At 42.5% G+C, this 26,599-nt stretch overlaps 1 protein-coding gene across 5 annotated transcripts in view; it reads left to right on the plus strand.

Annotated features, from left to right (window-relative positions):
* galnt17 (polypeptide N-acetylgalactosaminyltransferase 17) overlaps positions 1 to 26,599 on the plus strand; it is a 416,264-nt gene that overhangs the window by 153,692 nt on the left and 235,973 nt on the right. For 4 of the 5 annotated variants that reach the window (XM_087977411.1, XM_087977412.1, XM_087977414.1 and 1 more), the window contains one exon: positions 19,114 to 19,311. The exons of the other annotated variant lie outside the window; for it this stretch is intronic. In XM_087977411.1, the coding sequence (XP_087833537.1) occupies positions 19,114 to 19,311 (198 nt within the window). The remainder of the gene's footprint in view (positions 1 to 19,113; positions 19,312 to 26,599) is intronic. 5 annotated transcript variants of the gene reach the window in all.

A 26,599-nucleotide genomic window follows, 5' to 3' on the forward strand; every position in this document is an offset into this window, starting at 1 on the left:
TGTTTGAAACTATAATTGTACGTTCATCAATAGTGTGATTTTAAACAGAATTGGGTCACTTTTAGATGAATGTTGTCATAGCTGAGTTCATATTTCGCAGACATTCCAGATATATGCTCTTTGCAATGGACTGGCTACACAAATACAATATTGGATTTTCCAAAGCATTTTCGTGGAAATTTCATAATTTTTGTATCACTTAGAGGGGTTGTGTTTAGTGGCATTAGTCAGAGGGAGTTCTATTGTATTCCAATACCAGTATTAGTGTCCATGCATTTATTTATTTTTAGATTGCCTATAAGACAAAATTGTATTTATGTCTTCCCATTTAGCAGCAATGGAGGGGAAAGCTGAGCATTTATGTTACAGCACTTTAGGAACAAACAAAGCAACTCATTGGGACACATCTGGAGGGAAGTAATTACCACATAACAACCCCTGCCTCCTTTCAAACCATTATCTTATGGTTATTTTTATTTCAATGGATTAAATAAACATCAGTGCTGAAAGTAAAGGTCAGGACATTAGGCCCTCATGAACAATAGCCCAAAAGTGTTTCAAAAATCTATTTAAGCAACATCAAATGCTCAGACAGGGCAATTGTTGTCTTGAACATATAATTACTGAAAATGTCCTTTTACAGAAAAAAATATTACTTCCCACACTATATCCTATTGGCAAAAGCAAGCCCCGTGCATGTCTGAGCTGATGTTAAATATTATCGGGTTTTGGTTTAAACTTTTGAAGATCCTTTGTACCCTCATTAATATCCTCTATTGTCTTTGAGAGTTTAAATTGAGATTGTTGAACTACCATGGTGCTATTTGAACTCATGTTCTCTAGATTTTATTTTGAGCTGTGCGTACAAAGTGATGCACTACATTTCCTTATTTCTTCTCCCTTGCAAAGGACCATAAACATTCAGGTCAAGAAATCAGTGGAGAGAGAGAGGAAAAGACTAATACCCTCTCAACAATTATGTATCAACCCAACCCTTACTTACTTCTGCAGAGGAGTTTACTTGATAAAATTAGAACACATACTGTTTAAGGAAATGTGGTAGTGTACATTCAAAGTTGCCGAATGAACAGCAACTAGAGAAAAGTGGACTATGGCTATGGTCTAGAATGAGACAAGCAGTGGTTCTGCTATAGGTCTGTTAATATCATTACTTCTGTGTACATGATCTTTACTTGTGTATGAAGAAGAATAGCAGAAATTGCATACAACTTAAAAACTGGGAGCGTGGGAATTGTAAAGAACCACCCATAGGCTTAAATTAGTAATCCATTATTGGATCTTGGGTCTCCTTTAAATGAGAATGATGCACTGTATTTCTTTTTGGAGTACTTTCAAGCATGTGTTTCCTAAAAGACTGCATTACTGATAACACTTCCAGTAAAGAAGAGATGTGGTTGGGAGGCATATCGTGGAGTATGTTCAGGAGAAAGTCAGTAGAGTTGAAAAGTCTTTGGTTCAAGCAGCCATCCATGTTATGTCAATGCCTGTTTCACACAAGGGGTAACATTTTGCCTGAACCAGCATGGCAGTCTATATGCTTTCACTTTTGGGCTTTCGGGAGGGAATCTGCAATCAGTGGGTGGGAATCAGAAAGCTTTCTAATCAGACCTGGACTCAGGCAGGTCTTGCCTTGTTTGTGTGTTGAATAGAGCCATTTCCCAAATCCATCAGGCATGATTTGTGCCTGAGAGGGGTTACTAATCCTGGCAGCGGGGGCCTACAGATTAAGGCCCCCGTACATGATGACATTGTCGTTTTCTGCTCGGATCCATTGTCAGTCACAGACACATGTGTATCTGTGACCAGTTTGAATGGGCCTCGAGGGCCAAAGTAAAGCGAAGCAAGAGCAAGGCCATGCTCTTTGGAAACTGGGCTAACTGTTCCTTTATCCCCTTCTTCATCAAGACAGAAGGTGCTGGGTATTTGTTTCGGAGGGATTGGGGCATACACCAAGTCTTGGGAGGAGTGTGTTACTGAAGCGAGGCAGAAACTGGGCAAATGAGAGCACCAGTCACTCTCCATGGTGGATATCAGGTGTGATGTACTCTCAGTGTGGTACACGGTGCAGGTTTGCCTATACCCTGAACTTGCACTGCCGCAGTCACCTGGGCCATCTTTCAGTTCATGTGGACATCGAAGATGGACTGTGTCCAAAGGGACACCATATACAAAGATCTGGACAAAATGGGAGAAATCACACCCAACACTTCTTCACCTTGATGGCCACGTTTGTGTGTGACTGCATCAAGATGTTCATGGATCCCCAGCACAAAGTAGTTGGACCGTTCCATATCACCAGTCCTTCATGGAGAAATTTGTGAATGAAAACACCTTTGACCATAAGTCCATCAGGATGTGGTCAGCATGTCGCCTCTCCTTCGGGAAAAGGAGATGGTAGATCCTGTCAAGTGGTTCCCTCAGCAGACTGTCAAAGCCATTTGGCAGAATGCCTTACCGCCAGAACTTTCAAACAAATACCAGGACATTGCTTGGCTGGTGGTGAGAAGGGCTCTGCTTGTGAGATCCTTTATACATGCCCAGACTCTCTGTGCCACCGTACACTGCCCTCGAAGTGGCTGTGGAGGGGACAAGGCTGTCACACATCTCCTTCTGGAATGTGCCTACGCAAAGAAAGTCTGGAGAGGAATGAGTTGGTGTTTGTCGAGGTTCATCCCAAGCAGCTCTATGATGCAGGACTCCTTGCTCTATGGTCTATTTCCTGGGATGCACGCTGTGACAAACTTCGACTGCTCCTGGATGACCATCAACTTGGTTAAAGGTGCTCTTTGGTCTGCCTGATACTTGTTGGTCTTCTAATTAAAGGAGTTGACCCCAATTGAGTGTTGCAGACTGTCACGTTCCAAGGTCCAGGATTACATGCTGAGGAATGTGCAAAAGCTTGGGACAGCTGCTTCCAAGGTGCAGTAGGGATAGACCACCATGTAAGGTCCTTCTGCCAAAGAATAACTGGGGCCCATTCAGTAACTGGGCCCTGCTGTTGCCTCAGCTAAATGCCAAGAGGTTGACTGTAAATATAGAGAATGATGAACATCAAAGCTAAATTGTTCTCTGTAAATAAAGAAAGTATAGATCTGAATAGCTTCATTAACTGTACATGTACCAAAAGATTTCTTTCTATGAATAAAATATATTTTTGCAATTAAAAAAGCCTTCACGTTTTTAAGAAAAGCACTCTTTCTGTCTGACATATTGGGCTTTGGAAATCTGTTGAGCGCCTGAAAATCAGGAATGGTGTCACTGAACATCTACCCAGGGATTTGAAAAACCACTACATCAGCAATTTCACATTGACAAGGGCTGAGTGGGTACTGCTTTCAGTTTTCTGTATATCTCATCAAATACAAGATTGTGCAAAAGAGACTCATTTGGTTTCTCTGACTCTGAAAAAGAGTCTTTAACGATAATTTGCAATTGAATGGAACAACCTTCTTGGAAAGCACCAACTTCTATGGGCATGAAGTCACTGGAGTACAATTTGGTTCCTCAACTTGGGCACATACCCTGATTTGGATGACCATGAGAGGTAGACAGCCTAAGGCACGTTTTGGTCATGTTACCAAGAGTTATGTGCATCAACTTCCCAATAGGCTGTAATAACTTTCATGTGTTGGTTATTTTATAAGATTCCTTATCAAGCCACATCCTGAGAGAAGCAGCAACAAACTGGAACAAATCCACTGCTGGGTCACTGCTGATTTCTCCTTTTATTGCTTTGAAGCAACTTGGTGAATTGAATTTGTCAGAACTGCTTCACTCATTTCCTTGATTAAAAAAAGGCTGGGAATAAACCCGGGCATATTAATGACTGTGTATACCATCAGGTAGAAGGAACCTTTATTTTCACAAATATAAAAGAAAAATACAAATCCTCAATAGTGCATTGTAAACATTCTTTTTCCAAATATCCATTTCTCATGCTTTCTCTCAATGAGGTCTCTCCTGCATTAAGAAATCTAGACAGACTATAGACTGTTCCACTATTGCCCCAAATCGCATGATGTGACAGTCAAGCACAAGTGCACATCTAAATTCGACAAAATATACTGAGAGTCATTGTTGCTTCTTTGTGAAGGACAAAACTTATAAAAGGGGTACACTTGATGAAAACTGACTAAATTCATTTCAACTGGCAGTCAGATTATCAGGAAATGTTATAACTTGCTGCAAGGTCTGAACTATTGTGTGCTGCAACTTCATTGGAAGAAGATTAGTGTAAATAGCATAAACAACTTGGAAAATTCTAATCAGTGCCCTCATGCTAAAGCGACAGCTGTCAGTTCGAGCACCTGCAGATGGGTTCAAATCATAACATCAATTAGCACCTAAATTTTATAAACAGAATTTTCAATCAACCTGTTAAGCCATTTTATGATGCAACATTGGGGCAAGTGGGATTTGGACCCAAATCTTTTGTCGCTGAAGTAGAAACACTACTAACAGCATCACATGACACCAAGCCCAAAATTGGAAGCTTTTAAACAGCAATCTCTTATTAGTCCACTATCCATTCCACACCCTTTGTTAAAATAATCCCCCTTGCGCCTCTCAAATGAAGCAACCAGTGCTGTAGCCCTCAATTCATAGATTGCAGTATTTGGAGGTTACTGCTGTGAGTGTGCTGTTAATTCAGGGGACAAAATTCTGAAACATTGACTAACCACAGACTTAGGTAACATTCTGATGGTCTTTCCTGTGCCATTTGAATTACATTACGGTTGGAGCAGCCAATTTTTCCTCTTCTCATTAGAGGAGTTTTAGCATTGAAATTGCAACTTTCCTTTAATTCACTTGTGGGATGTGGGTGTTGCTGGCTGAGTCAGCATTTATTGCTCATCCCAAGTTGCCCTTGAGGAAGTGATGTTGAGCTGCTGAAGCCCATCTGCCGTAGGTTGACCCAGAATGCCATTGGGGAAGTAATTCCAGGATTTTGAGCCAGCAGTACTGAGAAATAGGGATTCTATTTCCCAGTCAGGATAGTGAGTGTCTGGGGGGGAATCTTGCAGAGGTGGTGTTCCTATCTATCTGCTGCCCTTGTCTTTTGAGGTGGTCGTGGTTGTGAATTTGGAAGGTGCTGCCTAAGGACCCTTGGTGAATTTCTACAGTGCATCTTGTACATAGTACACACTGCTGCTATAGAGTGTTGGTGGTGAAGGGAGTGGAAATTTGTGGATGTGTTGCCAATCAAGTGGGTTGCTTTATCCTGGATGATATCAAGCTTTTTGAATGTTGTTGGAGCTGTACCGAAGCAAGTAAGTGGGGAGTATTCCATCGCACTCCTTGTGCTTTGGAGATGGCGGACAGGTTGTGGGGAGTCAGAAGGTGACTTGCTGCACAATTCCTAGCCTCTGACCTGCTCTTGTAGCCACTGTGTTTATTTGGCGAGTGCAGGCTTGTTTTTGGTCAATCAGATCCTCCCAGGATGTTGATAGCATGGGAATCAGTGATGGTATGCCATTGAATGTCAAGGGACAATGATTAGATTCTGGAGAAACTCAGTAATCCTGACAATATCTGTGAAAAGAGAAACTGTGTTAACATTTACAGTCCAGTATGATTCTTTATCAGAACTGAAGAAATTCTGTTTCTCTCTCCATAATTGCTGCTGGACCTTTTGAATTTCTCCAGCATTCTGTGTTTGTTTCAGATTTCCAGCATCTGCAGTATTTTGCTTTTATTCAGATGGTTAGATTCTCTCTTGTTGGAGATGGTCATTGCCTGGCATCAGTGCAACTGTTACTTGCTGCTTTTTAGCACAAGCCTGGATATTGACCAAGTCTTGCTGCACTTGGACATGGACTGCTTCTGTATCTGAGGAGGTGTGAATAGTCCTGAACATTGTGCAATCCTTGGCAAATATCCCCACTTCTGACCTTATGATGGAGGAAAGGTAATTGATGAAGTAGCTGAGGGCATTTGGGCCTAGGACACTACCCTGAGAAACCCCTACAGAGATATCCTGGACATGAGATGACTGGCATCCAGCAACCACAACTGTCTTCCTATGTGCCAGGTATATCTCCAACCAACAGGGAGTTTTTCTCTGATTCACATTGACTCCAGTTTTACAAGGATTCCTTGATGCCACACTTAGTCAAGTGCAGCCTTGCTGTCAAGTGCTGTCACTCTCATCTCATCTCTGGAATTCAGCTCTTTTGTCCATGTTTGAACCAAGGCTGTAATGACGTCAGGAGCTGAGTGGCCCAGGCGGAACCCAAACTGGGCATCACTGAGCAGGTTATTGCTGAGTCAGTGCTGCTTGATAGCACTGTTGATGACTCCTTCCATCACCTCACTCATGGTCGTGAGTAGACTGATGGGTCAGTAATTGGTCGAATCGGATTTGTCCTGCTTTTTGTTTACAGGACATACCTGCCTAATCTTCCACATTGTCGGGTAGATGCCAATGCTCTCACTGTACTGGAAGAGCTTGGCTTAGGGGAGCAGCAAGTACTGGAGCATATGACTTCACTGCGATTGCCAGAATGTTGTCAGCGCCTATAACTTTTGCAAAATCCAGGGCCTCCAATTGTTTGTTGATATCATGGGGAGAGAATTAAATTGGCTAAACACTGGTATCTGTGAGGCTGGGAACCTCTAAAGAAGTCAAAAAATGTGGTGCTGGAAAAACACAGCAGGCCAGGCAGCATCTGAGGAGCAGGAGAATTGACGTTTCGGGCATAAGCCCTTCTTCAGGAATGAGGCTGGTGTGCCAGGTCGGCTGAGATAAAAGGTAGGGGGGAGGGAATTTGGGGGAGGGGTGCTGAGAATACGATAGGTGGAAGGAGGTGAGGGTGAGGGTGATAGGTCGGAGAGGGGGTGGGGGCGGAGAGGTCGGGAAGAAGATTGCAGGTCAAGAGGGTGGTGCTGAATCCGGGGGTTGGGACTGAGATAAGGTTGGGGGAGGGGAAATGAGGAAGCTGGAGAAATCTACATTCATCCCATGTGGTTGGAGGGTTCCTACGTGGAAGATGAGGCGCTCTTCCTCCAGCTGTCATGTGGCCAGAGTCTGGCAATGGAGGAGGCCAAGGACCTACATGTCCTTGAGAGAGTGGCAGGGGGAGTTAAAGTGTTCAGCCACGGGTCAGTTGGGTTGGTTGGTGTGGGCGTCCCAGAGGTGTTCCCTGAAACGTTCCGCAAGTGGGCGGCCTGTCTCCCCAATGTACAGGAGACCACATCGGGTGCAACGGATACAGTAAATGGTGTGTGTGGAGGTGCAGGTGAATTTGCAATGGATAATGGAAGGATCCATTGGGGCCTTGGAGGGAGGTGAGGGGGGAGGTGTGGGTGCAAGTTTTGCATTTCTTGCGGTTGCAGGGGAAGGTGTCGGGAGTGGAGGTTGTGTTGGTGGGGGGTGTGGACCTGACGAGGGAGTCGCGGAGGGAGGGGGTGGGGAGGGAAATATATCCCTAGTGGTGGGGTCTGTTTGGAGGTGGCGGAAATGACGGAGGATGATATGAGGTTGGTGGGGTGGAAGGTGAGGACCAGTGGGGTTCTGTCCTGGTGGCGATTGGAGGGGCGGGGTTCAAGGTCGGAGGAGCGGGAAGTGGAGGAGATGCTGTGGAGAGCATCGTCAATAATGTCAGAGGGGAAATTGCAGTCTTTGAAAAAGGAGGCCATTTGGGTTGTTCAGTAGTGGAATTGTTTCTCCTGGGAGCAGATGCGACGGAGGTGAAGGAATTGGGAACAAGGGATGGCATTTTTACAGGAGACAGGGTGGGAGGAGGTAGCTGTGGGAGTCGGTTGGTTTGTAGTAAATGTTTGTGTTGCGTCAGTCGCCCGAGATAGAAATGGAGAGGTCTAGGAAGGGGAGGGAGGAGTCTGAGATGGTCCAGGTAAATTTGAGGTCGGGATAGAAGGTGTTAGTAAAGTGGATGAACTGTTCAACCTCCTCGTGGGAGCACGAGGTAGCGCCAATACAATCATCGACGTAGCGGAGGAAAAGGAAAAGAAGGCTGAGATGGATCATCCACTTCACTCTTATCTTTTGACGTGCTGGGCTCCTGTTTTTTGAGGATAGGGATATTTGAGGATAGGAGGAGCCTGTTCCTCCTGTGAGTTGTTAAATTGTCCACCACCATTTATGGCTGGATGTGTTAGGACTGCAGAGCTCAAATCTGATCCGTTGATTGTAGAATCACTTAGTCCTGTTGATCACTTGCTGCACACATGCAGCCCTGTTTTATAGTGTGACCAAGTTGACACGTCATTTTTAGGCATGTCTCAATCTGATTTGGCTTTGCCTTCCTGCACTCTCCATTGAACTAGAGTTGATCCCTGGCTTAACGGTAATAGTTGAATGGGGGATATGCTGGGTCATGAGGTTGCAGCTTGTGATGGAGCACAATTCTACTGCTGTTGATGGCCCACAGCGCCTCATGGATGGCCAATCTTGAGTTGCTAGATCGAAATGAAGTCTATCACATTTGGCATGGTGATAGTGCCCATGATATGATGAGGATATTCTCAATGCTGAAGGTAGGACTTTGTATCCACACTTTGTGATGGTTACTCTTACTGGTACCATCAAGAGTAGATGCATCTGCTGCAGGCAAACAGGTGAGAATGAGGTCAAATCTCTTTTTCCCCCTTGTTGGGTCCTTCATCACCTGCTGCAGTCCCAGACTAGTTGCTCTTTCAGACTCAACCAGTAGTGCTGTTACCCAAGCCACTCCTGGTAGTGGACATTGAATTCCCTACCCAGGGTACATTCTGTGCCTTTGCCACTGAAAGTCACTGTGCTGCTGCTTCTGCTGGGTCTGTCCTGCCTTGGAAGGAGGATGTTTGGAACATTGTCTGAAAGGTATGACTAATCTGTGAGACAGCTATCCCAGTTTTGACACCAGCCCTCCAATTGTTAGTAAGGAGGACTTTGCAGAGTCGACAGGAAACCGAGGTGCAGCTACTGTCATACCCCGTGCCTCAGTGGATATCAAGTGGTCTGTCCAGTTACATTCCATTTTTGACACAACTAGCCATTTCAAAGGGCAGTTAGGAATCAACACATTGCTGTGAATTGGGCATGACAAATGGGTAGATAGCACCCCCTAAAGGTCATTTTTGAAATAGATGGATTTTTTTTCAGCAATTATTCATCATTAGATTTTTAAGTCCTCATGTTTATTGAATTCAAATACCATCAAATGCAGTGGTGGAATCTAAAGCTTGGTCCCTAGAATATTACCTGGGGTGCCTCTGGATTACTGCTATGGCCATAATACCACTACGCCATCGCCTCCCCAGCACTTGTAGTTAGATCTGGATTACTTTTCACACTGGTGAAAAAGCTTCACATATCTCTGAAGTTTGGACTTCCATCTGAGTTTAGTTTTACAAAGGTATTTCAGCTATATATAAAACAAAATTCTGCTGTTCACAGAATGTGTGTGTTGAATGCAACTGGACCTGTAAATCCAAATAAAATCGATCACTTGGTTGACTAATCCTCCTCCCACCCTGCCCCCTGTAAAAACGCCAACCCATATTCCCAATTCCTTCGCCTCCGCCGCATCTGCTCCCAGAAGGACCAATTCCACTACCGAACATCCCAGATGGCCTCCTTCTTCAAAGACCGCAATTTCCCCTCAGACGTGGTTGACGATGCTCTCCACCGCATCTCCTCCACTTCCCGCTCCTCCGCCCTTGAGCCCCACCCCTCCAATCGCCACCAGGACAGAACCCCACTGGTCCTCACCTACCACCCCACCAACCTCTAGATATATCATATCATCCTTCGTCATTTCCGCCACCTCCAAACAGACCCCACCACCAAGGATATATTTCCCTCCCCTCCCCTATCAGCGTTCCGGAAAGACCACTCCCTCCGTGACTCCCTCGTCAGGTCCACAGCCCCCACCAACCCAACCTCATCTCCTGGCACCTTCCCCTTCAACCGCAAGAAATGCAAAACTTGCGCCCACACCTCCCCCCTCACTTCCCTCCAAGGCCCCAAGGAATCCTTCCATATCCGCCACAAATTCACCTGCACCTCCACACACATCATTTACTGCATCCGCTGCACCCAATGTGGCCTCCTCTACATTGGGGAGACAGGCCGCCTACCTGCGGAATGTTTCAGAGAACACCTCTGGGACACCCACACCAACCAACCCAACCGCCCCGTGGCTGAACATTTTAACTTCCCCTCTCACTCCGCCAAGGTCATGCAGGTCCTTGACCTCCTCCATCGCCAGACCATGGCAACATGACGCCTGGAGGAAGAGCGCATCATCTTCCGCCTATGAACCCTCCAATCACAAGGGATGAATGCAGATTTCTCCAGCTTCCTCATTTCCCCTCCCCCCACCTTATCTCAGTCTCAACCCTCAGGCTCAGCACCACTTTCTTGACCTGCAATCTTCTTCCCGACTTCTCCGCTCCCACCCCCACTCCGGCCTATCACCCTCACATTAACCTCCTTCCACCTATCGTATTCCCAATGCCCTCCCCCAAGTCCCTCCTCCCTACCTTTTATCTTAGCCTGCTTGGCACACCCTCCTCATTCCTGAAGAAGGGCTCATGCCTGAAACGTCGATTCTCCTGCTCCTTGGATGCTGCCTGGCCTGCTGCGCTTTTCCAGCAACACATTTTTCAGCATCCAGCATCTGCAGTTCTCACTTTCTCCTAATCCTACTCCAGCACTGGAAGGAGTTAACTGGGAAGCAGCTGGGTAATAGGAAATAGAAAATGACTAATTAAGCCGAGTGAATAATCTGAAAATAGCTAAAAGCAAACATGAGCTATGTAAAAAAACAACATAGAACTGCCGATGCTGGAAATCAGAAACAAAAATAGAAATTGCTTTGAAAACTCAGCAGATCTGGCAGCATCTGTGGAGAGAAATCAGAATTAACGTTTCAGATCCAGTGACAGTTCCTCAGAAAAAAGTTATGTAAAGACTGATTTGGTAAAGAGACTGTTTGGATAGCTGGTCAGCTTTTAGAATACAAAATTGATCTCTGAACCAACTGTATGAGTATATGGGATCATTTTGATTTGTATGATATGGTAAAATGAATTTTATTGGACCAACCACCCATTATAAATTCGGCTTCTTCAGATCTTCAAGCCTCTAGGTTATGCTGATCCATCCATGTTTTTGTTGGCATTAGTAGAAGGGCTGCAAATTCATTGCCTCTGCATTCACTATTTCCAAATGCACAGACACGTACTGACCAATGAAAATCAGGAACAGGGCATAATGTTGGGTGGCATGGTGGCTCAGTGATTAGCACTGCGCCAGGGACCCAGGTTTGATTCCAGCCTTGGGTGACTGTCAGTGTGGAGTTTGTACATTCTCCCTGTGTCCATGTGGGTTTCCTCTGGGTGCTCTGGTTTCCTCCCACAGTCCAAAGATATGCAGGTTAGGTGAGTTAGCCATGCTGAATTGCCCATAGTGCTCAGGGATGTGTAGGTTAGGTATGTTAGTGAGGGGAAATGTAGAGGAATGGGTCTGGGTGGGTTACTCTTTGGAGGGTTGGTGTGGACTTGTTGGGCTGTAGGGCCTGTTTCCACACTGTAGGGATTCTATTCTATTCTAGACAGCAGTGGTCCTTCAAAGATTTAACCAAGCTAACCCTAAGTTTACCACATTATGACATAGAATGTGAAGTGATATAACCCATTTTGCACCATCACAGATAAAGATATCCTATCAATTCATAAAGTTGGCTTAGAGTTATTTTATTATTTTATTCTGAAAGTTATTCTGTTTTTCGGCACTATTTTATGATGGCTGAATTGTTTATTGGTGCTGAGCATGACTGGAATTTTTTTGCCTGTTTTCCCTCTGTGTTTCTCAAGTGCCTCAACCTGGAGCCAATAGGCCTTGATTTTCAAATAATACTACGTGACAACAGTCACGTTTTGCAGAAATCAAAGATCAGTTAAGGGGTAAGCTATTCAGGACTGTGGCAGAATTTCTTCCCTCACAGAGAACCTGTGGAATTCTGTACCACAGGAAGCTGTTGGGGCCAGTTCATTAGATGTATTCAAGAGGGAGCTGGACATGGCCCTTGCGGCTAAAGGGACCAAGCAGTATGGAGAGAAAGCAGGGGTGGGATACTGAAATTACACAATCAGCCACAATCATATTGAATGGAGGTACAGGCTTGGAGGGCTGAATGGTCTACTCCTGCATCTATTTTCTGTGTTCCTATCATTTTATCTTTTTTAATAGTATGGCACAAAGCGCAAAATAGATTTTGGAATAGCTAGAAAATGATATTTGCTGATTTTGACCATTTCAAATTTGATTTCCAAAGCTTATTCGGTGTGAAATGAGACAGTGAGTACCACCAGTAATTTAAACATTGTTGAGGAAAATGGGAATGGGTTTCTCTGCCTGAATGACACTCATGTATTTTGCAGTCTAGTTGAGTGTTTTACTCATACTGGCAGTTTTTAACATTGTAGCAGGCACTTACTTCAAAAGGATTTTGAGTTGTTTTCTCCAGGAAAGGGAGGGAGGGATTGAGTGAGAGGAAAGTGGATGACACAGCTGTTAGTGCTGGTGCAAGTGGTCAAATCTGGTGAGGGGCACTGGATGAGTGAATTGAAATGGACAATTGGTAGTGTGGGGAGTTTGGGGCAAGTGAAGCGAGTGAGGGAAGAGGTGAAATGAGATTGTGAGAATGCTAGAGCTTAAGTCTGGGTGAGAGGTGGGTGCAGTAATAGTGATAGAGTGCACGTGAGGTAGCAAAGGGAAGGATGCGATGCTTGTCCTGACGGAGTGGAGGCAGTCATTGATTTTCTTGTAGGACTGCTGGTTACTCCTCCAGACTGCAGACACATCGTTGACCTGGGAGGTGAACTGAAACTAGGCTACTCATGTCTGGTGGTGTGATTTTCTCTGCCTGTCTTGAGGGAAAGAGGACAGCTCTCTTTTGGACCACCCCATCCACCAGGACCTCCCTGTGCCTGTTGGAGAATCTCAACATGATTTTCCTCTTCCCAGACATCTTCTGAAAAACTGTAGCCACTGATGGAATACCAGTGCTCATCTGGATGCACAGCAGCCTTTTAATGCTGGTGGATATTCGGAGAGTGGCGAGTTCTTCCAGGAGTTGCTAGAATTAGGAGAGAGTGATGCCATGAGGGAGGGGTGGCTTGTTAATGAGCTCAGTTTGGTAAAATGAGGCAAGATGTCTTACTAGACTTGCAGAGAGAAGCTCACCATGAATCTTGACAAAATTAACACTTAGCCAAAGAAACTAAAACTCAATGCAATGTGTTTGGTGTATCCTTTTGAGATTTGAGTAGAATTGGGATATTCAAAGTAATCCCCATTAACTGGACTACAAACCCTGCTAGGACTTACGGCCCCTCTCTGTGGAGTAATCACAAAACTTCTCAACTGTAAGAATTGGGCATTCAGGCCTCTGATTTCTGGCCTACCAAATGCATTAAGGGCCTGAAATTTACGTTGGTAGTGGGATATAGGCTGGCTCATTCCCAACCATTTCATGATTGTTGATTCACAAAAGGTGGACTTTCCAACATCAGTGGAGATTAATGGCGGCAGTTTACTTAACCCAGTAGTGACCTTAGATAAGGAGATCACTGATCAGACTGTAAGCAGTCCCTGACAAAGGCGTACTATGCTGGAGCCTGGATGAAAAGTGAGTCTGGGATCTTGCCAGGGACAGACAGGCAGGACTTGGTCATGAGGATGGGAAGGGGAGCAGTCTGTGACAGATCAGAGGTACAGACATCTGGCTGGTGAGATTTCACAGTTTGGGAAGGCCTCTGATGGGCACCAGGACCTGAAAAAGAAACATTCCTCTATTACCCAGCCGCTAGCCCACTGATGCTCATCTGACAGGCGGGAAACTTGGTGTCTTCAGCCATTATGGCCATTATGACCTTCAGCCAGATTAATGACAACTGAAAACGAGGTCACATACACTTATTTGGAGAATGCAATTTGAAACTCAGAACGATCAGTCCATCTTTTTCATGAGATCAACTGTTATTTCTCATTGAAGAATGTCTGTTGTCATTTCCACTGTCAGCCTCTTTTTGTATTCCTTTTTTAAAATTTGTCCTTTGGTAGAGCTACTGGTTATGACTATGTTCTCAGTTCAGTTTCTGATCTGTTGATGTCCTGGGGTACAAACCTAATGTATAAGTTATAAGCTTCTCAGATGCAGACTTTTCAGTTCGAATTTTGTTAATGCTTTGGTGATGAAGCAGTGTTCAGGTCCTAGTTGCCACTGCAAAGTAAGCAAATTAAATCTAACCCCTGTGAGCAGAAATGGTTCAGTGGGCATGTTTGTCTATGAAGAGCATTTCAGTTCAAACTGAAAGCAGTATATAACAAAGAGAAAATGCACTGCCATTCTGACAACTACTCTGAAAGTTTGGTCATGCCTGCATTGCAACAGGACATTTTATTTGCTGATATGTAAGACCATAAGACCACACGAGATAGGATCAGGAGGAGGCCATTTGGCCCCTTGAGCCTGCTCCATCATTCAGTAGGATCATGATTGATCCAACATCCTTCACATTCACTTTCGTGCCTTTTCCCTGCCACCCTTGATTCCTCTACTACTTAAGAATCTATCTACCTCAGCCTTGAATATACATAAGGACTCTGCCCCCACAGCTGTCTGTAACAAGAAGTTTTAAAGACGCACAACCCTCTCAGAGAAGAAAGTCTATCAGTCTTAAATTGGTGCCTGTTTATTCTGAGACTGCCCTCTGCTTCTAGACTCTCCCATGAGGGAAAACATCCTCTCTGAATTTACTCTGTCAAATCCCTTAAGAATCCTATATGTCTCAACAAGATCATCTCTCATTTTTCTAAACTCCAGTGAGTAGAGTTCCAACCGATTTAGCCTTTGTTCATAAGATAATCCCTCCATACTGAGGATCATCCTAGTGAACTTTCCCTCAATGGCCTTCATAGAAATGATATCTTTTCTTAAATAAGGAGACTAAAACTGCTCACAGTACTCCAGATGTGGTCTCACCAGTACTGTGTACAGTTGCAGTAAGATTTCCATACTTGTATCCTTTAACTCCCTTGAAACGAGAACCAAAATTCCATTAGCCTTCCTGATTACCTGCTGCACCAGTGTGCTAGCTTTCTATGTTCCATACACAGGTCCCCCAAGTCCTTTCATGTTGCAGCTTTCTGCAATTTTTCTTCATGTAAATAATATTCTGTACCTTTGTTCTCCTATCCAAAATGGACAACTCCCATTTTCCCACATTATACTCCATTTGCCAACTTTTTGCCCATTTACTTAACCTATCATCATCTCTCTGTTAACTGTTTGTATCCCTCTCACAACCTGCCTTTCCTCCTACACTGATCCCTGTGGAACCCCACTGGTCACTGGTCACCAATTTAAGAAAGCAATCCTTATCCTCGCTTGCTATTTCCTGCCCATTAGCCAATTCTTTAACTTTGCCAATAAACTACCTCCAATGTCATGGGCTTTTATCTTAAGACTTAACCTTTTGTGAGCTAACTTCTAGAACACCTTTTGGAAGTCCAAATATAGTACATCTACTGGTTCCTGTCTGTCCACTCTGGTTGGGACTTCCTCAGAAAACTCTGACAAATCAGTCAGCCATGACATCTACTGACTCTGCTTGATTAGATTATGATTTCCCAACTGTTCTGTTATCACTTCCTTAACATTGATTCCAATACTTTTCCAACAGTAGATGGTAGACTAATCAGCCTAGAGTTACCCAAGTTTTCCCTCCTTTCTTTTTGAATGTGGCTGTGACATTAGGAGTTTTCTAACCCTCTGGTATTTCTCCAGAATCCAAGGATTTTGGGAAAATTATAATCAATTATCTCTGTAACTACTTCTCTAAGGATCCAAGGATGTAACCAATGAAGACCAGGGGAGTTATCTGCTTTTAGCCCCATTAGTTTATGTAATAGTACTTTTTTTAGTGATGGTAATGGAACTTAATTCCTCCCCCATATTCTTTAGTATTAATGGAATATTCAAAGTACCCTCCACTGATGCAAAATATCTGTTTAACTCCTCTGTTGTTTCCTTGTGCCCTCAAACCATCTTACCAGATTCATTTTCTCAGGGTCCTATTCTCACTTTAACCCCTCTTTTCCTTCTTAATATATTAAAAGAAGCTCTTACTGTCAGTTTTTATATTTCTTGCTGGTTTTACCCTCATTGTTCATTTTTTTCTGTCTTTATTATCTTTTTAGTCCTCCTTTGATACATTCTGAGTTTGTCCCAGTCCTCAGGACTATCATTGACTTTGACCTCCTTATATGCTTTCTCTTTAAATTTAATGGTCTCCTTAACTTCCTTGGTTCTCCATGGTTGAATCTTTCCTCCTTACTGGGATATATTTTTGCTGAAAGTCATGACACTGCTTGCTGACTGTCATTCCTGCTAATTTATCTGCCCGGTTTGTTTTAGCTAACTTTATCGTCATTTCATTGCAATTCCCCTTTATTTAAATTAAATACCGTTGTTTTCAACCCATGTTTCTCACTCTCGAACTAAGTATTAAATTCTTTCATGTTATGATCACTACTTCCTTGAGGATCTTCTACTCTAAGGTCATTTATTAAGCCTGCCTCATTACTGGATCCAAGATAACTTGACTCTTTCATTGGCTGCATGACATATTGCTTCAGGAAATTATCCCAAATGCACTGTATGAATTTGTTGTCATAGGTACTCTTTCCAATTGGATTAACCCAATCAATATGAATATTGTAGTCACCTATAATTATTGATCTATTCTTTTTACATGCTCCTATTATTTGTTGATTTATCGCCTTTCCCATAGAGTGGCTATTATTTAGGGGTCTGTACAATTCTCGTGTCTTCCTTCCCGTGCTGTCTTTTACCCCCATACAAATGAACTGTACGTCATGCTCGCCTAGATAATTCCTCACAATTGTCTTCATTTCATCTCTTAATAGTAGTGCTACCGCACTACCTTTCCCATTTCTCCTGTCTCTCCGTATTTTCCTGAATATTTAAGTTTTCAGTTTCTCCTGATAACCATGTTTTCATAATGGTTATGAAATCACATTCATTTATCACAATTTGCACTGTCAGTCTGTCTACCTTATTCTGAATGAATGAAGATACAAAGCCTTTAAGTTTGTTCTCATTTGAAATTTCGCTACACCTTTCTGGTTCCTTGGTACAATATGACATTCACACATTCTGTCCCTCTCTTTTATTTTCTGGTAACAATCAGCCCAATCATTAAGTTGCAATCCTACCTTCTCCTTTACCTTTGATTTTTATCATTTTCTATGCAAGGGAATCCATTCCTTCCACCCCCTATCACACTATTAAGTCTAAAGCCCTTTCTTTAGCCCCAGTTCTGTGAATAGCATTAAGTATGACGCCAACACCGAATTACCTTGATGTTACATGTTCAGTGGAAACTGCAGCTGTTCTGGCACTTGAATTGGAACCATTCTCATTATCCACTTCTGAAATACATGTCCATTTTTCTATCTACCTTCAAGACAAAAGTTGTACTGAATCAACATCAATGCATACAGAGAAGAGGGCAATCATCTAACATGTAATCACTAACTGCATCCAAGGAAAGTGCCCAGAAGGTTTTAAGCCTGAAACCAACAGAGGCAGAAGGGAAGAGTGAGAGAGGGGACCTGCCCAAACTAGGGGGCCTAGCATCATCTTCTCTTTCTGTCTTGAATTCTTTAATTAGCTGCTCATTCATTTTCTCAAGCACATACATCTCGCACCATTTTGTTGCACACTAGAATGCTGTACCATTACTTTAAGACTCTTTCTAATTCTATCCCATGGGTTTTGTTATGGATTCTTTGTGATTCAATGTAAAGGATTGAGCTTGCTAGATGTACAGTGATATCCCAAAATTAGCTGCTCCTTAATGTAAGCAAGAAAGTTAGCTCACTGGATGGCTGATTTGTATGCAGAGTGGTGCCAGCAACACTACAATTTCCATGCTGACTGAAGCCACCATGAATGCACTGCCTCCTCAATCTCTCCCCTCACCTGAGGTGTGGTGACCCTTGGGTTAAATTCAACACCAGTCACCTCTCTCTGAGAGAGTAGCCCGATGTTCCACTGGGACTTTGGCAACCACTGCAGCACAAGCAGAAGACAAGTAACAGTGGCATAACACATATTTTAAACAAATCCCTGTTAATATATAGTTCATTTGCACAAAATGCTGAATAACTCTTGTGGGCATTATGGAAATTACTTTATATTGCTGGCTGACAGATAATACTATAAAAGATTAGTGGCTGGCAGCCGAAACTCAGGAGGCAATTCAGTCAGCCTTTTGATACACTAAGCCATCTGATAAAAGTTTCAGGCATACGTATGGGAAAGCATCCATCCAAAATAAGTTAACTAAGCAGGTAAGTGTCTTATATTGGTTGCAGGAGACCAATTTGACTGTCGGTAGTAGGGGACCATTGAGAAAATAGCTGAGAAGATTTTTAAAATTTCAAAACTTATTTTCCAGGGCTCAAAAACGACCTCATCATGTTTGAGGCCACCCCAGTATTGAATTCTTCACCAGCCCCTTTCTTTGCACCCATGCTCCATTCTAGTCGACCAGCTGACTCCATAGGATTTTAACATCCTCTTATATCTGGTTACCTGCAATGGGATATCACAACCTTCTTAGCGACACTTACACAGGGGTCTGCTGCAATGTCTTTGGGTAAATTACCTGGCTGTGCTCTGTCTATTTAAGGTGAGCATTACATATCCTGGGTCAGTTTATATTCTGTTCCTATCATTTTACGAGTAAGGTTTGGTACTGAGGACAAAATTAAGGTTGCGACAAACTAAGCATGAGCAATGACCTTTGTTTCCTTTCTCACACTGATACTCAAATATTTACAATTCGATTTGTTTTTTTTTTATGTAAGGAATATCCTTTCAGACATCAAGGGATAATTTAATAACTGAAATAATTGTATTATCACTAGGACATCCCAACTAACAATCTTTCGATATGCTTTGTTATCACATTGGCCTTGGCTGCATTTCTGGATTATTACAATTTTATACAATGCTAACACTATTTTAAGTTATTTTCATCTTCTCTTTTCAGGGTTGAACCGGTGCTGGCCAGAATTAAAGATGACAGGAAGCGAATTATCCTTCCTTCTATTGACAACATCAAGCACAAAACATTTGAGGTTCAGCGTTATGAGAACTGTGCCCATGGTTACACCTGGGAGCTCTGGTGTATGTACATTAGCCCTCCTAAAGAATGGTGGGATACAGCAGACCCTACATTGCCTATCAGGTCAGTTGGCCATTTTGATTGCATTTGGAACATTGTACTTTCAGACCTGTGATAAGCAAGTTAAAAATGGCTGACAGTTACCTGGCGCTAAAATACATGAGTTGTACCCTTTTATCTTCACTGGCTAAAGTGATCTGTTGACTTGAGTCTTTCGCCATTGACAGAACCCATCCAATTGACAACCATCAGAAATAGAGGTAATCTGTCATACTACTCTACAGGTAGTTCAAATTCTAACCAATAAAGTTCAAGTTCAACTCCTTTCCCAACTTACTTAAAATAAACCATACATATGGAAGTAGTACTGAAAAATGTGCAGAATTTAAAGTTGAAAAAAAACCAAAATCTGTTCATGTAAATTCTAGAATGTTGGGAATTCAGAGATGCATTGGTGAATATAGGAAGTATGTCGGAGGACTGAAAGCTACCAAAGTAACACATCTCTTCAAAAAGAAAGAGTCAAATAAAGAAGTAAGGATTAGTCAGTCATAGTGACAGTAATAAATCAGCCTCTAGAAACTATAATACGGCACAAAACTAATACCGTTAGAAAGGCACATTAATTCAGGACAATCAACACAGATTTGTAAAAGAGAAATCAGTATGATAGATTTAAAGCGATTCTTTGAAGAAGAACTAGTGGACCAAGCTCTCGGGAATGAATGACCTTAATCCTGCTTCTGAGTCCAAAGTTTCTGTGTAATGTGGGCATTAATAAAGTAAATCTGTGCAAATTTCATAAATCTGTTTTCAAAAGTAGTTTGATAATTTACATGTAGATTCTATGTAAAGTAATATTAAAGAAAATGAAGATGCATGAATACAATATTGACTAAAGAACAGTAAAGAGTGAAGAGTGTTTAGTGTATGCTTTTAGGCCTTGAGAATATGTGAAAACTCATTGGTGCAAAATTAGCAGTGCTTCTGTCATCTGTTCTATATTCCTCAAATTTTTCTGCCAACTTCCTTTCCAAAGGTCAATAAGTTAACCATCAACTGAAGAGGAAAGACAAGTTAAACTTTTGAATTTAATGCTTTAGTCAGAATGCTCTGAGTTCTTCACAAAACTTCACAATTATGCCTGCTCCGTTAAAGTTCAAGTAGGATGAATTTTGTATCAAATGTCAAGAAGTACGTATGTTCTTATTGATTGGTTAAATGTGCTTGGGTAGTTCGGCATTTGCAGTACTTAAAGAAATTTCTGAGATTTCAGGTCTGTCAATGTATTTTTACATTGTGTTGCATGGTTTTGAAAAGTGGTTTATTTTGGACTCATTTTCCAACCTGCTGATGAAGATTGCAATACTGAGGCAAGTGTCTTCTTGTATATGTGTAAATTAATAAAAACAAACATTCATACACTTGGCAGCATGGCTGACTGGAAACCTTATGCAGTACAGATTTTGAAGGAGTATTTGGCTGAATGTCAGTTACACAATTTCATCCATGCATTTGAGAAATTTCAATTATTCCTTTGGAAAGGTAATAAGAAATGAAAGGATTTGCAGATGGGTCTGGACTCAATTGCCTTTGCTTAATTTTCACGCAGTGTTTGGTATTTTCTGTTGTACTAGATTATTGACTAGCTGCTGAGGTGAAAATCCACTCCAGAGCTTCCCTTATATCCTCAGAGATTCCTTGAGCATTTCATAACCTTTAAATTGTCCTGAAACATCATCACTTTTGCAATTTAGGGAAGCCCAGGAGTTATATCACTGTGTACTACAGTGTAGACACTGTGTATCACTGTGTAGACACTGTGTACCACTGTGTAGACACTGTGTATCACTGTATAGACACCATGTAGACACTGAGAGTTTGCTTTCTCTGGCTGACAAATCTAGAGAAAAACTCACCATTTCAGGATAAGGAGAATAATAATTTAGGACTGAGATAAAGTGAAAACTTTCACTCAGAGGTGGGAATTCTTCACCCCAGAGAGTGTGGTTGCAGCATCGTTGAATATAGAAGGCTGAGATAGATAGATTTTTGTTTTTTCCGGGAATTAAGGGACATGGCGAGGGGATCAGAGTGTGGAATTGAACTCCAAGATCAGCTATGATCACGTTGGTGGTGCAGGCTCACCAGACTGTGGAGCCTTCTTTTGCTCCTTCTGTGTGTTAATTTTGTCAGTTGGATTCAGGTCAGGAAGGTACTAAGTATTGTAAGTCTTTTCCTCTCCCTATTGCACTTGCATTTCCTCTTATTTCTCTACTTCCTTACTGTCCTCCTCCTTTTCATTATGTTCCTGTTCCCCAGGTTCTCACCTGATAAGGTGATAGAAAGAGCTACCTCCTTCATGTGTCACGTGCAGCATATCAATACAAATCATGATACTCACTTAATTGTGTGCTGCAGGCCTCCTCCAGGCAGCTTCACACAGTGAAAGTGTTGCTTTGGGATGCTGAAGGGTGCTCTATATTGTGAGAAACAAAGCTCACTGTTCAATAATTTCAGTCCGAGTCAAATTCTGAAGCAGTCTTTATTCATACGGTCTTGCAAGTCCGGGTGACCATAAAGGAGGCACACCGGAACAGGAGGTTACATTACAATTTATACAGTTCAGTTGAGACTCTTGATACTCCTCTCTTACTTCTGCTAATCTAATCGGCTTACCACATCTGTCTGTGGCATGCAACCTCCCCCCCGCCAAGTGATAGCTGTGTCTTATGACTTTTGCTGACGCAACACTGGGTCTTATTTGGTTATCTTGGTCATACTAACTCCCCATGTGCGTGACAATTGCAATGGTCATGTCAATACATCTGTTTCTACCAGTCGACCACCTCCCTTTTCAGTTAGTTATTTCTTGGAATATACCCTTATGATTCCGCCTTGCAATTTTTGCAGAAGCAAGATGCAGCTACTTGTAACTGCTTGCAACCATATCTAGCTTAACATATACCCCCCCATGACTCTGCCTTATGATGTTTGCAGAAACAACAACCTTTGCAAGGGCCTCTCACAATCCCCCCTTCTTTTTTTCAATAATTGTTGTTTCCTGCATTTCTCTCATATGTAGCCCCCAAATTTGCAAGCATCATCCCTGAGGCTTCATCCATCTTGGCCTCAAGGTCACCCATCCCCTCATTGTTCAAGAGGTAGAGTTCCTTTGCCTGATTACCTTTTAGGGGCATCTGTTTTGCCAAGGCTGTCTCAATCAGCCGTTGGGTTAGTCCCCAAACACAAGATATGATACAACAGCCAATTGCTACCAGTACCCCTGCTGCCACTATCAGGGAGGTGAGGATGGAGACTACCACTCCCATCATTTTCCCAAACCATGATTCCAGACATCCTGTGAGCGATGTGTCCACCCCTGAATTCTCAGCCAGTTGTTCCACTAAGGTAGTCAATCCTCACAAAGCACGAGTGATTGACCCATCAGGTGCTGTATTATTTGGAATAAAAGTACAACAGCTCCCTCCTAACATCACACATACACCCCCATTTTCAGCTAAGATCATATCTAAGGCCATTCTATTTTCCCAGGCCATTCTACTGGTTGCATCAAGCTGTTCTGTTATGCCTTTGACAGCATCCCAAGTGTAATTGATGAATCTTTGCTGATTATAGAAAATATAGTTTATCCAGTCCATTCTTGTTGACCGTCACCCACCAGAATAGAGCCGATTCAAAACCTGCTGCAATCTGGTTGCGAGACTTGTACTCGTCCGGCACTCCTCTAGGAACTCCTATAGAGTCTAGATAAATCCTATAATCAAAAGAGGTGTCTAATAATGATTTTTTACTCCTCCCCCTTTTTGTTGCTAACTTCTCTTTTTCAAATGCCAAGGTGAATGGGATTGCCAGTTGTACAATTGCACATATCCCTCTCCAATCTGGAGGTAGGGTGGGTCTCAATATTTTGCCTCCGCAGTACCACCACAGATCCGCTCGGGGAACCTTCAGTGCTGAGTAGTTCCTAGCGCCCCTCCCCCAAGTCCCTCCTCCCTACCTTTTATCTTAGCCTGCTTGGCACACCCTCCTCATTCCTGAAGAAGGGCTTATGCCCGAAACGTCGATTCTCCTGTTCCTTGGATGCTGCCTGACCTGCTGCGCTTTTCCAGCAACACATTTTCAGCACTTAGTCCAAGGGAGTCTGGTTTCTACTATTAACTTAGATAACTGCTTCTTGAGTGTTTGGTTCATTCTCTCAACCTTTCCTGATGAGGGTGGAACTCCCAGGAGATTCCTAACCCCATCACCATTCCCTGGAGTACCTTGGAAGTAAAGTGAGTTCCTTGATCCAAATCTATACATTCCATTATCCCGTATCTGGGAACTATGTGTTCAAGTATTATCTTGGACACCCCACTTGTGGTGGCAGTGGCCAGAGGATATGCCTCCACCCATCCAGATAAATGATCAACTATTACCAACATATATCTCAGTCTTCCCACTCGGGGTAATTCGGTATAATCTACCTGGATGCTCTGGAATGGTCTTAGCCAGGTTCTCTCCCTACTCCTTTGCAGTAAACAATGGGATACCCTGAGGATCTGGAATTACAGGTGTTAGGGAGTATATTGCGGCTCCTTATGGATTCAGGGCCGCTTCTTTAGCTACCTCATTGGCCAGTCTATTTCCTCTTACTTCCGGATCATTCCCCTTTTGATGTCCATTTATATGAACTATCTCTATTTCCCTTGGGAGTAACAGTGATTCTAGTACTCGTTCTATCAATTCCTCATGTGTAGTTCTTTTCCTCGACTATTTATCAGTCCCCTTTCTTGCCAGATTTTTCCGAAGGTGTATACCACTCCAAATGCATATTTGGTGTCTGTGTACACCATTCCTTCCTTGTCTTTTAAGGCTCTGAGACCTCTTTCTAGGGAATAGAGTTCACAAGTTTGGGCTGACCAGCCATTAGGCAGTCTTTCAGCCTGATAACGCTTCCCTCAATCCCGTCTACTACAGCATATACATTGTGCCTTTTCCCCTCAATCATCTGTGAGAACCTGTCGATAAACAACCGAGCTCCCACATGCAGCAGGATGTCCCTTAACTTCATCCGCACTTTAGTCTGATATTCAATAATATCAAGGCAGTCGTGTTCTGGATTACCAGGGGCCTCTCCCTCTCCACGCCACAAGAATGCAGCTGGATTTAAGCAACAGTCTGTGACTAACACAAGGCCATCCTTCTCTATTAAAATTGCCTCATATTTCAAGAGTAGAGTCTGTGAGCCATTGTCCTGCTTTCTGATTTAGTATGGTCCGTACCGGTGTGGGGTGCTGACTATTAAGGCTCCCCCAAAAGTAAGTTTCCAACTTTCTTCTAGCAATAAGGCTGTTGCTGCCACTGCCTGCACACACTCTGGCCAGTAATGTAGCTTTCCATCCTTTAATTAACAATGAATTAACGCTGTCATGTTTTAAATTAGCTATGAATCAGTATGACAGAATGTGTGAAGGAATCCTGCCAATTAATATTGATTCAGGCTAATACAATTGATTTATTATAAATATTAATTATATATATTACATAAATAAAATCATTATCGGTAATTCAGGATGGAAATGCAACAAGTGACTAAAACATTTTAAAAACTGTACTCTTCGGCTTTATCCTTCTTATTGCATTATTCTCTTCCCTTCTGTAGTTGATCGCCTTGCCTTTATTTTCATCTTAACCTCATTTAACCAATTTATCAATTTATGCTTGTTTAACTTTAAAGCCTGTTTCTAACTGTACATTTTGGAATCTTACATGTAAATATATTTATATATTATAAATTCATTTATTCAGTATTTAATATTTAAAATGCAAAGCGCATTCAGTTCCCAACTTTGAAATTCACTATAATTACCCGGTTTTAGTCCTTTAATTTAAATCCAAAATTAGTTTTCCTAAGTAGTCCTGACCAGTCATTGCTCAATTACAATTATATAGGTCGTGAAATAACTGGAGCTGCCTTAAAAGGATTTGTCTATTCACGTTAAACCTTCTAATGCATGAATAATGGCCGAATCCAAGGTCACAGATATTAACCATAGGATTTTTCTTTTTGATTTAACTGAAACTTCAACTGTCATTGAGGGAGGGGACTTTCCAAATAAAGCTACAGCTGGCACATCATAATCACCAATGAAATACATCAGTCTTAAAATTAAGTGGAAACAAATGAGTCTAAAACAAAAAAAAGGTTATGATGTTGTTTTCCTCCATATTAAGATGATTTGAAATCGAATAAGGTTGGCTTTTATGTAAGGAAAGAAGAGATTAGTTAGAAACTGATAGTAAGACAGTCATGACCTGTAAAAAGAACAGGAGTTAACATTTTATTTCATAATCACTGTAAAATCCTTAACCTTCAAAGAAAGCATGTTAAATTTCCATAATAGAAATCAGATTCAAAACAGTCCTGGATCTCCAGCTCCAGGGAACAAAGCACAAACATTCTATCACCCCCAAACAAATGTGCACTCAAACCGAATCACAAAGGGTTAAACTTTCTATGAGCTGGACAGCTCTTTTCTCGCTCTCTCTCTCTCTCACACACACACATACACACACCATATCTCACAAACACTTCCTGAGCTTCTCGCTCCACTCCTCTAGAGGCTTCTCGCTTCATCCCTCTATCTTTTGAATATTTTTGTGGATGCCTGGCCATACGTTAGTTACGAAATGTACCCTCAGTAGCCCTTCAGCTACTAGCCCTTCCAACATAAATCATAATCTGATTCCTCCTGACTGAAAGGCTGATGTCTGTTGACATATAAATTCAAATATTTACAAACCCAGTCTTCGTCCGACCCATACTTTGGCCAGAAGACGGCGGGACGAAGAATGGATTCCTTAGTCCATACAAAGCAACAATACTTAATCATCTTTATCCTATCTTTTTCCCTTGTACATTATTTTTCCAATTCCACAACATCCTGCCCAACGGACTTTCTGGAGGTATGTTGCCAGGGACCTCGCCTCCATTTCCATTTCCTTTTTTTTACTGGAGGCTTTTTCTTTACCCTCGGCACAGCCCATATTGAGTTCCTTTGTTAGTCCCTTATTAACTACTAGAACTTAGTCCCAGCCACCAATGCAGTACTTAAAAATCAATTTTCTTACCTTGGTCTGTGCACAGAGTTGCCTGGCTCAATGTCTCCCTGTGTCTACCGTTCAAGTATTACCATTTAACTCTTTCCTGGTTCAGAATGACTCCCTGAGGATTCTGGTCAGTCTACCGGGAGGGGCATCCACCGTCGAGAAACACAGGACAGTTCTAAAAGGATCGGATCGCGTCTTCCCAGCCGTTGACGGTGCCTACTCCGCCGGTGATGAC

This window comes from Chiloscyllium plagiosum, unplaced genomic scaffold, assembly GCF_037043375.1.
Source record: "Chiloscyllium plagiosum isolate Xiang-an unplaced genomic scaffold, Cpla_swu_hap1 HiC_scaffold_31, whole genome shotgun sequence".
In the NCBI taxonomy this organism is placed as follows: domain Eukaryota; kingdom Metazoa; phylum Chordata; class Chondrichthyes; order Orectolobiformes; family Hemiscylliidae; genus Chiloscyllium; species Chiloscyllium plagiosum.